This window comes from Armigeres subalbatus, chromosome 1, assembly GCF_024139115.2.
Source record: "Armigeres subalbatus isolate Guangzhou_Male chromosome 1, GZ_Asu_2, whole genome shotgun sequence".
In the NCBI taxonomy this organism is placed as follows: Eukaryota; Metazoa; Arthropoda; class Insecta; order Diptera; family Culicidae; genus Armigeres; species Armigeres subalbatus.
In genome coordinates, this window is record NC_085139.1 from 64,025,274 (window position 1) to 64,040,984 (window position 15,711).

Here is a 15,711-nt window from a genome sequence, read left to right on the forward strand (position 1 = left end):
CACATTTTTATTAAAATGCGCGAGAATGGCACCACCAACGCTGAGTGGAATAATGTTTTTTTTTCTAAAATCCAAAATCGAAAGTGAACTACTCTAGCCAAACCTCAATGAAACGTTCTGTACTTGCGCACTGCCACTACACGCAAAAAAAATGTTGCGGTCGAAACTACCATTCCGAGGGTTATTTTAAGAATATTCACCGACGACTTTCAGCAGATAACAAATCCGTTTGATTTACCCACGCGCGCAGTAAAAATCAACTGTGGCCCTTGCGGTATGTTGTCACTTGAACTGCAACAGTGGTGAATTTCTCTGAAACCGTGGTTAATTGTACTCAAATTTTATGGTTGTTTTAAAAACAGAGCGTAGTCTACAAAATAGTAATTTTTACTACGATTTTTGTTTCTGTGTATGTATTAGTCAGATGGACATATATCATTTAACTAATTAACTTAAGTTGCCATCCTTTTAAGCTAAACATTAGAGAACAAAAATATCACAAGAACTATAAAAAACAAAGAACTGGTTGACTCCTATGAAAGTTTTACCATCCCTATGATCTCGTAATATCGATGCAAGTTTTGTACAAACAAAAAATTCATTAAAATGCAAAATGAAATGAATATCATAAACTGAAAAATCTGTTGTCTTTATATCAATGTATTTTCTATTGGTATCTAATTACATCAGTTCAGGTCAATCAGATGAATCATGCACTCTCAATCAAAAAAGGTTTTGATACGCACTTTCTTTCTATAGGCCATTAATCGATTGTCTGCTTAACAGCCTCTAGTACACAATTATCGCTCGCTTTTGTGCACATTCACACCAATACGCAATACAGACGAGCTCGGTGGTCTAGTGGCTACCGCTTCTGCCTTATAAGCAGGAGGTCGTGGGCTCAATTCCAGGCTCGTCCCTTTCCTACTTTGTAGTTTTTTTATTCCTAAATTTATTTGTTTAGGCACTCTGTGCTACTTAACCGCTACTGTGCCGAGATCTACTGTGGTATTCTGCTGTGCATATATCAGCTTCCACACTGATATTCTTCCCTCCCCCTTCATACGGGAGTTTGGCAGAAGGAATGTCGTGCGATATATGCCATCACAAATATTGCCCTTAGGGGGTCCCGTAGCATAGTTGGCTACATGTTCGCCTTACAAGCGAATGGTCATGGGTTCGATTCCCAGCCCCCCGCCACCAAACCCTCGTCAGTCGCCGAATCCGCAACCCATACGGTGGCGTTTGGGGTACGCGCCTAACCGTCACGGCTGCCTGATGACGACTGAGAACTTGTTCTTCTCGAAGGCATTCCTCCAACGCTACCCGGATTAATGGCAACCGAACAATGCAACGATCATTGAATACACGACATGGACAAACGGACACAATGGACTCACGATGAGATGGACTGGCAACGACAACAATAATGGTAATGGAAAAATCTAAAAATAGATTCTGTGTGGATTCTGTAGAGCAGAATACCACAGTAGATCTTGGCACAGTAGCGGTTAAGTAACACAGAGTGCCTTACAAATAAAGAAAGGAATAATAAAAAAATATTGTCCTCCGCTCGCTTTCAAATCGACTTCTATAAAAATATTCTTCATGCCTGCCGTAGGGGAAGAGGCCCCAAAACGCCTCCCCGAGGCAAAACGCCTTTTGGGGTTTCCCTCATATTTACCCTCATTAAGATGTCCGTAACAAAACTAGATCTAAAATTATGTAGGTAAGGTGAAATTTTTTTCAAAATAGTGTATTGGAAGGTCGGAAAAACCGAAAAATTTCCACATTTTGAAGAAACATCTAACATTTTAGCGAGGCAAAACGCCCTAGTGGCACTAACCTACAATGTACTTGCGTCTCCACCCACTATCCATACCAGAATGCTAATTAGTCGACGCGTGGTGCTTTGTTCCCTAGGAGCTGCCAGCTCAAAGGCGTTTTGCCTCATGAGTTTTCCGGCAACAGAATATCACCACTTTTTTGAAATGTGAATATTATCAATATGATTGAGATTTTTGACAATTTTTGAATGGCATCAAATAGCCATCTTGTTTAATTGATGCATAGGGTAAATCACTACTTGGGCCTATGGACCCGGTTCCCGGCTCACTGCACAGAAAACTAATGATTTATACTGTTTGAAAGCCGTAGGTTCATGATTGATAATTTTTAAAAGTCTCCCATTTATTTTTCACAATACTCAATATTTTTCAACCACTTGTTTTACTCTAATTGATCCAATTGTAGAAAATAAAATGTAGATTTCAAAATTTCGCTCACCGATGCCACACCACTGAGCCGGAGTGATTCTTTCCACTTTTACAAAACGGTATTATAGAATAAACACCTACCTGAAAATCGTCACAGTGCTCGATACAACAATTGCTTGAAGCTGTTAATCACTACACCGTAATTCTAAACACACGCGCTTCAATTCTTTCTAATTTTTCGTTTCACTAGAACTTATTTAAACACATGAGAATACATTTTAAAATGTATTCTCAAACCGAACAAAAAATCACCTATACCCAAGAACTTCTTGCCGCACCGTGCTGCCAAAACGCCAGGAGTATGAAAATGATCCTTCATTGTTAATAGGAAAACTTTCTAATACGTTGACGCTATCATGTTATTTATAATTCTCTCGATTTCAAAAGGTGAAAAAAATATTGTTTTTAAGTATTTGGAAGAAATTTGGATGAGTAAATATATATTTTTAACCAAATAAAAATGATTATGAATAATACCATCTGGCATCTTGTTGTCGTGGAACGTGCATATTTTTGTTTACGTCGAATTTTCTACTGTCCCGAGAGAGAAGGAGGGTAATAAGTTGAGAGATTGAGCGAAATTTTGCTTAGGCCGGGAACTGGTTTGGAAGTGGGCCGGAAATTAAATCGCTATGACTGAAATGAGTGCTGCACCTCGTTAATTAAAATCAAATAAAAGCTTTTTTGAACGATATTTAGCACGGATAGCTATTTTTAATCAGAAGTGAACCTCAATGCAGTATTATACAGCCCACAAAATTCAGGAAAAGTTGCTTCCTGTCATAAATATCAATTAAATAATGCAGTCGTATGCAAGTTAGGCCGGGAATGGGGTAAGAAACCCTATTTAAAAAAAAACCATGAATAGCGTTACAAATAAGACAGTAAAGCAGTGTTTGCTTAGCTAGGGCATATTGCCACCCCCCCCACCTTCCCCTATCCTAACGGAACTATCAATTATATACTCTAATTCTGTCATGAACATGTACGTCTAAGTTTGGAAGATGATATTAGCATTTCCATATCATTAGCTATTGGATGTTTTGTGATTTTCCAAACCAGACACCATTTTCCAGCGGTCTTCTAGACGCGCTGTGTGGCAATACAAACCACCTTGCCTTGTGATTTTTAAACCATTAAATGTTTTGTTATTCGTACATCAACCACTTGAACTTAACTCACCTTTTGAAATCAGCGTCAGGATATAAAAAACCTGGCAGGATCGCCAAAATGTGTGAACCTAAATGGCCGGATCGAAATACGATGACAGCAGCTCTCCGTGGGTGCGTGTGCACGCCACAGAGATCTGACGAGGAGAGGCCGAGTCATGGCTTACTGCTCACCGATTGACACGCTGACATGCTGATGGTAGCATACTCAAACCCACACCATCTTCGGAAGTAGGTAATGCGCTGGATTGCCTAATTAACGCATATTTTAGCTTGGCTTGACAGATACAATTTCGGAAGAAGGTTCGGTTTGGTAGTTTCTTTATCCGAATTCTAATTTGGTGCTACGCCGACAATAGGACATATATGGGAATATTTTAAAAGATAAATTGACACTATCTAAGCTGTGCCTGCAAGATGTCTCAAATCCCGAACACTTTGCCTCAAATGTCCAACAGCACCAGACACACATGAAACTGCTTAAATTTGACGAACTTTTATTTTTGGGTATAGTTATATACAACGAAATAAATCTTGGCGACTGTGGGAAACCTAAATAGAAAATCAAGTCGTTTTCGGCCGTTCTGCATCCTGTTGCTGTCCTGTTTTTGCTGCTGCAACGGCCGGAAACCACTTGAATTTCAGTTATATACAATGTTGAGCTGAAGTTTCACTGAGAAAATTTCTTTACCTATTACGATATCGTGCCCAGAGTTTGACATATTTTGTTTGAATAAATCAACACATATTTTACTATATAAAGTTTGATATTGGTTAAAATTGGTATCGAAATTCCGCGATATTCTATTCCATTTAGTCAAAACCCAGTTTTCGCCGGCGATTTTTTTGAACTTCACTAAACTAAATCAGAATATCTGATTTCGCCATGTTGTAGCTCCGCGGAATTTTGTTTCGAACCACCTAAAACATTTTTTTTCGAAATATAGATGGAACAACGAGAAAACAAGGCAATACACGTTGCTGATATGCCCTATCCTTATTCCAGCAGAAGCGGCCCAGCCGACAGATAGAGATAAGGTGTCGTTAGGAGTGGTAAGCAAATCACTCAAAGTGAGCATTTTGCTCTCAGAAAGAGACATTCTATGTTCAAAATTTTGGAAATTTAACGCTATGGAAATATTTTTGTATTCAATAACCTCTAACTTTACATATAAGTTTTCCTTGTACATAATATTGAATACCAGCCTGCATATAGGGGAAGAGGCCCCAAAACGAAGAAGAAACATCTAACATTTTGGCGAGGCAAAATCTGCGTCTCCACGCACTATCCATACCAGAATGCTGATTTGCCGACGCGTGGTGTTTTGTTCCCTTGGAGCTGCCAGCTAAAAGGCGTTTTGCCTCATGAGCTTTCCGGCAACAGAATATCACCACTTTTTTGAAATGTGAATATTATCAAAATGATTGAGATTTTTGACAATTTTTTAATGGCATCAACTAGCTATCTTGTTTAACTGTTGCATAATGTAAAAAATACCCATGAATAGCGTTACAAATAAGACAATAAAGCAGTGCAGTGTTTGCTTAGCTAGGGCATATTGCTCCCCTTTCCCTATGCTAAACATGTACATGTAACAAACATTTCTTGCTTAACTTTTCAAAAGGACCTAAGTAACATTTTTTTCATGAATTAATTTGAATAGCGCAATCAACAGAAAAACATGAAAGCTTTTGATTGCAGTACTCAAATTAATTCATGAAAAAAAAGTTACTTAGGTCCTTTTGAAAAGTTAAGCGAGATTTGCTTGCACAGTGTGACTAAACTACCATGCATCTCCATATGCTCATATGCATACCTATATGATGATGCACTTTTTTAGTATCGCTACCGTGAGGGACTGAAATTCATACAGCACCGAAATCCATCCACCTAGTGAAATATAAATTTATTGAAGGAGCATTAAGGTTTTTATTTTATAAAAAGTTTATCTCATCCTGTCCGTATATTTGACAGTAAGCTTTTCGACCATTGAAATGGGAAGTAGGCTTTGTAATTAAAACAACAATAATTAGTAACAAATTGCAAACGCGGATGGCCAACACGTACCAAAAGTTACTGTTTTTAAATGCAAATTTCAATGAAAACAATTAGATCAGTGGGATATACATCGATGGGATCACTTCTCAAGGTTCGTATTGAACTATTTACAGTGATAGTTTAGTCAATCGATCTGCTTTAGTTTAAATATTTAGTTAGGAAATAGCTGTACGATTCGAAATCCGTCCACGGTGGACAGACTTCGATTTAGGCGGGGTTAGTTTTGTTCATTATTTGCAATCGTTTCTAATTTTCTAGAGACATTGGCATATGCTAAAGTGCTTAAGTGTACGGATTTCAATGCCCATAGTATCTATCTTACCCCCTGAGAGGCTCATGTTCTTCTGAAAAATACTTATGGACAATAAACATATAAGATTTTTGAGAAACTTAGTATTAAAACTTTTATGAATAAAAACATGCAAATCTAGACCAACATTTGAAAAGGGCGTAACAGCCAAAATTTATTTCTTCTGATTCTTTGTCTACATATATTGCTATATATGTGGACGAAGAATCAGAAAGAATAAATTTTGGCTGTTACGCCCTTTTCAAATGTTGGTCTAGAAATGTCTTCAACGTCACAGAAAATTTACAAGCGACGAACCACACAATTTTGTGACCAAAAATATGACCAAATGTGACGGAGTTTTCCTAATTAAAACTAGTTAGTTACCAGTTGATTTCTGGGGTTGTGGTTAATTAATCGAATTTCTATGAAACAACTCGTGGAAAAACCGAAGAACTTCTCACGGAAATAAAAATAGAATTTCCCGTGAAAATTGAAAGAAGTTTGAAAGAATTTTTCAGCAAAACTCGCGCTCTGCTGTAAAAATATAAAACTATTTTCCGTGAATGTTTCAGATTAAAAGTACGAATATTTTTTCTTGGAAATCTGGAAGAATTTTTCGAATATTAAAAATGTTTATTTTTCCAAGTAACATTCCGAATTCAATTTGCTGCTAGCTTTCATATGTACTTTTGCTTCATACTATTGGAAAAGTTTATAATTTCATAGAAACATTTCCTTTTGCATGTCTCTATCTCTATTTTGATGAAACCCGTACTAAAATTTAATTCCCAATTTTGTAAACAAGAAAGATGGTTCAATACTAGTGATTAATCTGTGTTTTGTTTTATAGTTAATGCAAATATGCAATCCCACTAAGCTTTTATGTCTTCAACCAGTTTTGCACAAAATGGTAAGCTTTACAGAGATCCAGAAGCTTAAAGCATTGGACAAACTTGTATGGTCCGCTCGTAAAACTAACAGCCTTGGCAAAACATCAGAAAACTTCATTTGTTCCGAATTACACCGCGAGCACTCAATACACCCTCCGAGTACCATTTCATGACCCACATACGTGTATATAACAACAAAAATGTAACAACAACACTTACCGATGATGTTGGTGAAGGACGTTTTCCCGCTGGTTCCTCCGCCTGGTCCGGCCCCACCCGGCTGATTCTGGTGCTGGCCGGAGTCGAAATTCCCCAGCTCGTGGATGGTGGTTTCCGCTTCGCACAGCAGGTTGTTCAGATGCAATCCGACGTTGTTATTGGCCGCTTGAACTAATTGGAAACGAGAACAAAAACGAAAGAACCCCGATGAAATAATCAGCGTGCTACGGGTCGGCGCTGGCTGGTCGGTGATATGAAAGGAAGGAAATTTGTGTGCTCAGTTACTGCCGGACAACGACGTCGCCGTTATGATAACAAGTTTTCCACAGAGCACGGGGACCTGATTGTTAGATTCTCGCTGGGGTTGAACCGCACTCCGCACAGTTTGGAGGGCGTTGTCGGGTGCGGTCTGTCTCCACGACCCGACGATGCGTTGCTGTGCGCCACTTTCAAGTTTAATTAAAACACTAATTCATCTCCAGGGAAATTCGAGTGACGGTATAATGAAGAGACAAGCAGTGACAGTTACGGGTCACAGCCCTTATTCTATGGGACGACAGACTTGTGGTATTCGTACCATGACACAATCAACGTTAAACAAGTGCCATGCTGATTATTGTCTTCGGGTGACCTTGGAATAGTGTGCATGCAATGAGGATTGTGCAATATAGTGACTTATAGCTTCTAGAAATAAATTTATCACCTTGTCCATGTTTTCAATGAGAAAGAGAATATGAGAATTTGTGGATCACATCATAAGCGAAAATATCTTTAACAGAATTTAAAGCATGGAACCGAATTAAAACCATAACGAGAATTCTACCACATTACGGTTCAACTCCTTTACTGCTGCATAATTTGGTTTAGTTAGAATAAAAAAATACTGAGAGTGTGAGAGAACTCTCAGTATTTTTTTCACATGCAAACACTAATCGATCTAATCGAGACCAAGGAATGTAAAATAACAACATTGCCAATGACAACGACATTATCCTCTCTTGTAAATGTTGGGACAAACTCAACTCGCAATAAGCGTTTGTCCCAAACTGCAACAGAATAGGACAATTATCGCCTGCCACGCATTTTGAGAAGTAGTCGGTTTCCGATGATGTTTTTGGTAAAATTAGTATCAGTTATCATAGATTAGACATAAACTTAACCATCTGTTAACATGATTTGCGTTTTACTTCTGAAATAAACAACTTATCGCAGTTTGAAAAGTTCACAACAATTACCTCTCCATGTTTGTTGCAAATAAAATGGAATGCAACAATGTCTTTATCCTCTGCAGATGGGGACAAAGAGTTATCGCTATTCTCTTTTGTCGCTTGTTTTCTGCATTTTTCAGCGACAATTACATTCCTTGATCGAGACCCAATAAACGGGCCGAATCGTCGGGCAATGCAAATGTGAACCCGTTTGAATAATTCTCAGACTGAAAAAGCCAGAAGATAGACATTATTCATAACAAAACGTAATATAGATCAGGCCTATACGGAGCAAACGTCGAATTGATGTTTTCCTCTGAAGTATCACAAAAGTAGCAAGTGGCTTTTCTTATCCAATTGCCCAAATACCAAAAACTAATTTCATTTCGGTTTCATTCTTTTTCCCGGAAATCCAATACAAATTGATATCGTTTTGATAACATTGTTATATAGTTTAACTCTGATCGGCAAATTTACTTACTGGTATGGGCATTTTCGATGGCACCCTGCTGCAGAAGCATCTTCGTCATCGAACGGTTGTTACTCAGTACGGCCACGTCCAGCGGCGAAAGGCCGTCACTATTTAGGCTGTTGACATCGACGTCGGTGCTCTCCAGGATGGTCCGGGCTTTCTCCAGATGCCCGTGCTCGACCGCCGCAAAGAGTGCTGGAATGTGAAGGAGATAAAAAAACAATAATGGTGTTACATCAATCCGATTTATTTGTGTTATGGCAGAAAATGACTTGTAATCGATTTTAGTTGGCGAAGCGTCAGAAAGTCAAACCAAGAGAGCGTTGATATTGGTCTTCGTTACTCAGCGTTTTAAAAGGGCAAATATTTAAATATGTGTACCAAGGTTTCGTAATTTATTGCTGGCGAAGTTAATCTTTTAGTGGACACTTTTTCCTTTTCATTTTCAACATTTCGGGTCAGAAATATTCGATAACACAATCTCAAGGACATTGTGGGTGGAAGGTAGATTTAATTTTAATTGAACGGAAATGAAATTCTCCGACAACAGGGATCAAATTCTTCTTGAGGTTTTCGGATGTTTCACTGACCGAACAATGCACGAATTGTGTTTTTCTGAGCTTAGGATCGAATAACAGTACAAGTTGGCGAAAAGTCGCAATTTTTAGGAATTCCGTCTCATCGTCCAAAATCATCTTAGGATTGAAGATGTCATGATTGGAATGTAATTAATTCCTATTAACAGGGGTGTGTATCTTGTATATTTTTTTCAGAGCGGACACGTTAGTAGGAAAATGTTGACTGTCTTACATTCAACTTCATTTCTTGTGCTCGGTGAAGAAAATACCGTAGAGTCATGTAATCGATAAATAAAAATGTTCTATCGAATGACCTAGAACAATTTTTATTTTGACTCCCCCAAAATGTATGGAAAATGATCCCCGTCAGAACATTTTGTAATTGGATTTACGTGAAAGAGACAGCCTATACTTTCATGTAGGGCCTTGGGTATACCTATTTTTGGCATTCTAAGCCTTTTACTAAAATGAAAGATAAAAATAATGAATGAAACACAGATACAGCTCAACTGGTATACATTTGTATGTTCTTTCTGGATGATTGGTGTTCTATGAATATAACAGTTGTTACCACAAACGCAGCAATTTTATTATTCAAGTAACAGATCTACCTTTCTTTTATTAGCATAGGTATACAAGCAGGAGTGTCTAAAAAACAATTTTCTTCCGTACATTAAAGCCCACAAAGGACCTGCAAAGTATTGGCCTGAGTTGGCAAGCTGTCATTACTGAAGAGAAGTGCTGCAGTGGTATCGAGATTTCTCCGAAAAGGACGTGAATACACCCAACTGCTCTTAGTTCCGCCCAATTGAGAAATATTGGGCAATTGTCAAGCAGAAGTTGAAGAAGAGTGGAAAGGTGACTAAGGATGCAACAGAGATGAAGAGATGGTGGAACAAAATGGCCTCTCAGGTAATCCAACAGTGTGTCCAAAATATGCTAAGTTGTAAGGGTATGCCATAACACACTTTTTCCTAACGAAACGAAACGAAACGAAATTTAAAATATCTAGGGGGAAAGACGGCTTTGGCAGGTTTTGTTCTATTATTGGCAGGGGGGTTTTTGTCGACCGAATGTTATGAAATTTGGCCACAATATTCTTTGATATGCAAAGAATGATTAGACCAAATTTGAGCCTAGTCAGTCATAAAAAAACCCCTGCCAATAATAGAACAAAACCTGCCAAAGCCGTCATTCCCCCTATGTAGATTCGAAACGAAACGAAACGAAATATAGATTTACTTTCGAGTCGTCGAAACGAAACGAAATTTTATTTTTTCCGCGGAATTTTTATTAAATTGGTTTTATATTATGTACGGAATTTCGATTTCACTTTTCAAAGTCAAAAAACTGTTTTGCGATAAATAGAGTTATAATAAGAGAAGAAGTACCGCCAACGGGGGTGTCATTGGGCCAAAATGTGGTATGCTCCAAATAAATATTACAAAGCTCTAGTAGTTAACATTGGAATTAAGTTTTAATTAGTTTGGTACAAGCTTGAACAATGAATTTATCACTATGTGGGGAAAAAATAATAAATGATGGAAATTCTTAAAAGTTATATGTTGTTTAAAATTGGCCCATTCTCACCCATCACAGGAGGTGACATTGGGCCAAGTACAATCAAGTTCAACGGTGACGATGCAACGATTCAATCGTTCATTAAAAATAATTGCCTAGGGGAAAAGGCCCCAAAACGCCCCCCGATGCAAAACGATTTTTGTGGTTTCCCTCATATTTACCGTTATTAAGATGTCCGTAACAAAACTAGATCTAAAATTATGTAGGATATGCGAAGAAAGTTTCAAAATAGTGCATGGGATGGTCGGAAAAACCGAAAATTTCCACATTTTGAAGAAACATCTAACATTTTAGCGAGGCAAAACGCCCTAGTGGCAATAGCCTACAAAGTACTTGCGTCTCCACGTACTATCCATACTAGAATGCTGATTCGCCGACGCGTGGTACTTTGTTCCCTAGGAGCTGCCAACTAAAAGGCGTTTTGCCTCATGAGTTTTCCGGCAACAGAATATCACCACTTTTTTGAAATGTGAATATTATCGATATGATTGAGATTTTTGACAATTTTTGAATGGCATCAACTATCTATATTGTTTAACTGATGCATAATGTAAAAATACCCATGAATAGCGTTACATACAAATAAGACAATAGAGCAGTGTTTGCTTAGCTAGGGCATATTGCCCCCCTTCCCCTACATTACGGCTCTTACCAACTATGTATGGCAAATCAACCAAAGGCTTGGCCCAATCTCACCCCTTTTCAGCGTACGCGTACATTGCTCGTTGCTACGAAAAACCAGAACCGCTATATAAATATTCATAAAATTCGATAAACCAACGTAACACGATAACCAGGTATCCATCGATCTAAAAGCTAGTTATGTAATAGATGTGTGGGGCATTACTGACACTATTTTAATACGGGCTCATTCGATTAATAGTTTTACATTAAAATTACAAGCATTATGGTACGAGCAGAATTAGTTCTTGGAATTTGTTTTGTGATTTCCTAGACGTGAATTTTACTATAATTTCGAAACTTTTGAAGTTTTGATCAAAATTAGTAGCAGTTTCTGAGATATAAGGAGCTGAAACATTTTTCGTTTTTGGCCTAATCTTACCCCCTAGGCCCAATGTCACCCCGAACGACGGTAGTTTGTGATAAATCGCCTCGTTCCCGTTTATATACCATTGGCAATACGGCATTACCCCAGCATTTGTGCCGCTTTCAAAGCAATACATCGTAGAGCATGTGCTCCCGAATCGGATCAATCAGTTCGGTTTTATATTAGTAAGTATATAAAACAATAGAAATTGTTTGATTTTTCGTTTCAAATTTCGTTAAAACCCTAATTTCACCTGAATTTTCTTTAATTTTTTGTGAATTTTTTCATAGGGTCAACTCATAGTTTAGACGCTAAAGGTCGTAATCGAGTAAAAACCAACAGTGTCAAAAAACTGGGTGTAATCTACCCTGGATAAAAAGGTTCTTCACTTGCTTCGGAGTTTCCAATTTATTACCAATAATGATGCCGGTCATGTGCTTACAGTCAATCCTTAGGACCTTCTTAACTCTTAAGCGATGCTTCCCATGTCCTTAAACATGGTTTGAGGCCGAAGTGGAGGTAAAGAAATCGGTTATTAATAAAAGGCGCTGAAAATGACTTCAAAAGGGTCCTTGGAATCCACGACACGACTTTGCATCTTTGACAAAGTTATACTGATCTGATTCATATCTGGTTACATTTACACAAATAGGATAGAATAGTTAAAGATACTTTTCGTTTTCTGTTAGATATTTCTAACAAAATACTGAAGACGTTTCATAGATGAAACCCAAATACGTATTTGTCGACTCAGAACTGGGTTATGTAGTAAGCAATAAGCATCTCAAATAGCTATGCGAGTAAAGGCGTAGGATTGCCAATCCGGAGATGGCGAGCTCGATTCTCGGTCTGGTCAAAGATGTTTTCGGGTTGGAAACTTTCTCGACACTCTGGACATAGTGTATCCATTGTCTTGCCACACAAGATACATGCTCATGCAATGGCGGACATAGAAAAGTTTTCAATTAGTAACTGAGGAAGTGCTAATTAGAGGTGTGCGCCGCCGCCGACAGTTTTCGGCACGCCGCTGGACTATGATTTTCCACGCCGACTGAAATTCGAAGAACTCCGATAGATATTCCTAACTCATCACGTTGAAACTCCACTGAAATTTTCTTGAAAATACCAATGATTTCCTTGGAAAAACTAAGAAGTACTTCGAGTTCAAATTCTGAAGGATTACTTGTTTTTTTTTCTTTTTTCTCCGTGTTTTAAGATTTCCGTTGAAATCCAAAGAATTTCTCGTTGAAATAGAGTTGGAGAAGAAGGCATGGGCGTAGCCAGGATTTCGAGAAGGGGGGGGCCAACATTTTCGGTCTTCTAAATCGTAGTTTTATAAAAAAAACATGAATATTAACACATGAAACCAAATCCAAACCAAATCGAAACAATAATGATTAAAACAATAATGGATTTAAAATGCGTGATTCATTCCTCATCATATATTTTTAAATAAAGTGAGAAAAATATTAACGAACTTAGTATTCAGAAAGAATATAAAATCGGCTATAACAATTATTATAAAAATCCTGCATTCTTCCATAAGTCTTGTCTTATGCATTCTTCCATAAGCTTAAGAAAACTAGAACCATACATCTGAATTTCTAAAGAAATCCTCTCTGAAATAAAATTTATTATAAAAAAGGCAGAAAAATCAATATGTAAGCTTTCTCCAGGAATTCCTTCGACAATTGCTCCTGGCATTCTATCCGAAATTCTATCAGGGATTCTTTAGGAATGCCTCCAGCAACTTCTTCGGCAGTGTCTTCAAGAATTCCACATTGGCATTGATCCGAAAATTCCACCATTATTTACTCCAAGAAAATCTTCACGAACTTCTTTATAAGTTCTGCAGAATTCTCTGTAATAATTCAAATAATTTCGTGCTGTTTCCCATAATTTTTAAGAATAAGAATATTCCGGGGATATTCCGCAGAATTGCCAGTAAACATTCCTGAGAATTTATCGAAAATTCTTCTAATTTCTTGTGTAAATTCCATAAATCTTTCCGAGAAAGAGTCGAATAATTTCATGTGAACATTTCAAAGAATTTCTCCAGAAATTCCACCAATTCCAAAATTTATACAGAAATTATACCGAAAATGAAATCAACAATGGATGGATCAATGGATCAACAATGGAGTTCTACCGGCATTTCCAATTTCTCTAGGATTTCCTTCGAGAAATAATTCCGGTAGTTCTATCGGCAGTTCCTCTGAGAATTCTTACGGAATTTGGGCCGAATTGGAATTTATTTAGGCTTCTTCAGGAATTTATATAGATTTTCCACCAGAAGCTCCTCTGAGAATTTCTCTGCGAGCTCCTCAGGGAATTCTCCGGGAGGTCCTCTGATGATGAAGATGGTCCAGCTACAAACCCCAACAAAGGTTTCAGCTAGACGAGATTTGTCTATAAGATGATTTCTCTTGTTTTCGAGAATGCTTCTGGTAGTTTCCCCGGGGTTCCTTTGAAAATTCTGCCAGGAGTTTCTTCAGAAATTCTTCCAGAAAATTCCGGAAATTCCTCTGGGAGTTCCACCAGAAACTATTCTAGGAAATTATTCAGCAATTTTTCAGAAATTAAGCTGGAAATTCCTCCAGAAGTTCTTCCGATAGTTTCTCTGGGAGCTCATCCGGAAGGTCCTCTAGGAATTCTTCTAGGAGTTCATCCTGAAATTCCTCCGGGAGTTCTTACGGGAGCTCCTCCGGCTGTTCCTTCAGAATTCCTCCGGAGATCCACCAGCAGTTTCTACGAGAATCCCTCCAGGAGTTTCACCAGCAGTTTCTCCGGGTGTTTCTCTCAAAAGGAACTCCCGGAGGAACTCCCAGAGTAATTTCCGGAGGAACTCCCGGAGGATTTTTTAATAGGAATTTCCGGAGAAATTATCAGAGGAATTCTCGGAGGAACTGCCGGTGGAACTTCTGGAGGAATTTATTGAAGAACCACAGGAAGAATTTCCGGAGGAAATCCTGGAGGAATAAGAAGAATTCTAGGATTAACTCCCAAAGGAACTTCCGTAAGAATTCCAGGAGGAACTCCTGGAAGAATTCTTAAAAGAACCTCCCGGAGGAATTCCCGTAAGAACTCCCAGAGAAATTCTCCGAGAAACTTCTGGAGGAATTTGTACACACTTAGAATAAATCGCCGAATTCGGTAAAATTTTACCGAAATCTCAACAGCAGAACTGTTCGGTAATTAATTTTACTGATTTTCGGTGATTTTGACAGTTGAACAATGGAAAAAATTACAAAAAATCTGTAAAATAATTACCGTATTACCGGTAAAATTTACCGAATACTGTAAAATGAGTTAAGTGTGTAGATAAATGCCTAAAGAAATGCTAAATGAATTCCTGGAAGAAAGCCTGATTGAATTCCCGAAGGAACTACTGGTGGAATTTCAGAGTAATATCCGTTGGAATACCCTAGAGAAAGAGAAAAAATATTTCTGAAGGAACTTCCGAAATCCCATTTCCCGTTAAATTCCTGCCAAATATCGTCCAGAAATTCCCTGTAAAGTTCTTGGAGGTGTTACCGGAGAATTTCTTGGAAAAACTCCTGGAAGAACTCCCGGAGGAACTCCCACAAGCACTTCCGGAGGAATTCCCACATGGAAGTCCTGAAATAATTCTTAGAGAAGTTCCTAAAGGAATTTCCGAAAAAATATCTGAAGGAATTCCCAGAAAAATACCAGGAGGAATTAATGCAGAAATTCCTAGATGAAATCCTGAAAATATTCCCAGATGAATTGCTGAAGAAAATCCCTGCGGATTGTTCCGAAGAAATTTCTGGAAGAACTCTTGGCAGATATCCGAGTAAATTCCGAGTGAAGTCCGGAAGGAATTCTAGTACACTTCCGCGGGAAAATTCCTGGAGAAGTACCTGAAGAAACTCCCGAAAAAATACCTGTAAGAATTTCT

The 15,711-nt window shown here is 38.1% G+C and overlaps 1 protein-coding gene across 5 annotated transcripts in view; it reads right to left on the reverse strand.

Annotated features, from left to right (window-relative positions):
• LOC134226463 (ankyrin repeat and fibronectin type-III domain-containing protein 1) overlaps positions 1 to 15,711 on the reverse strand; it is a 668,421-nt gene that overhangs the window by 80,306 nt on the left and 572,404 nt on the right. For all 5 annotated transcript variants that reach the window (XM_062707258.1, XM_062707283.1, XM_062707292.1 and 2 more), the window contains 2 exons: positions 8,595 to 8,780; positions 6,906 to 7,076 (listed from right to left, as the gene is read on the reverse strand). In XM_062707258.1, the coding sequence (XP_062563242.1) occupies positions 6,906 to 7,076; positions 8,595 to 8,780 (357 nt within the window). The remainder of the gene's footprint in view (positions 1 to 6,905; positions 7,077 to 8,594; positions 8,781 to 15,711) is intronic.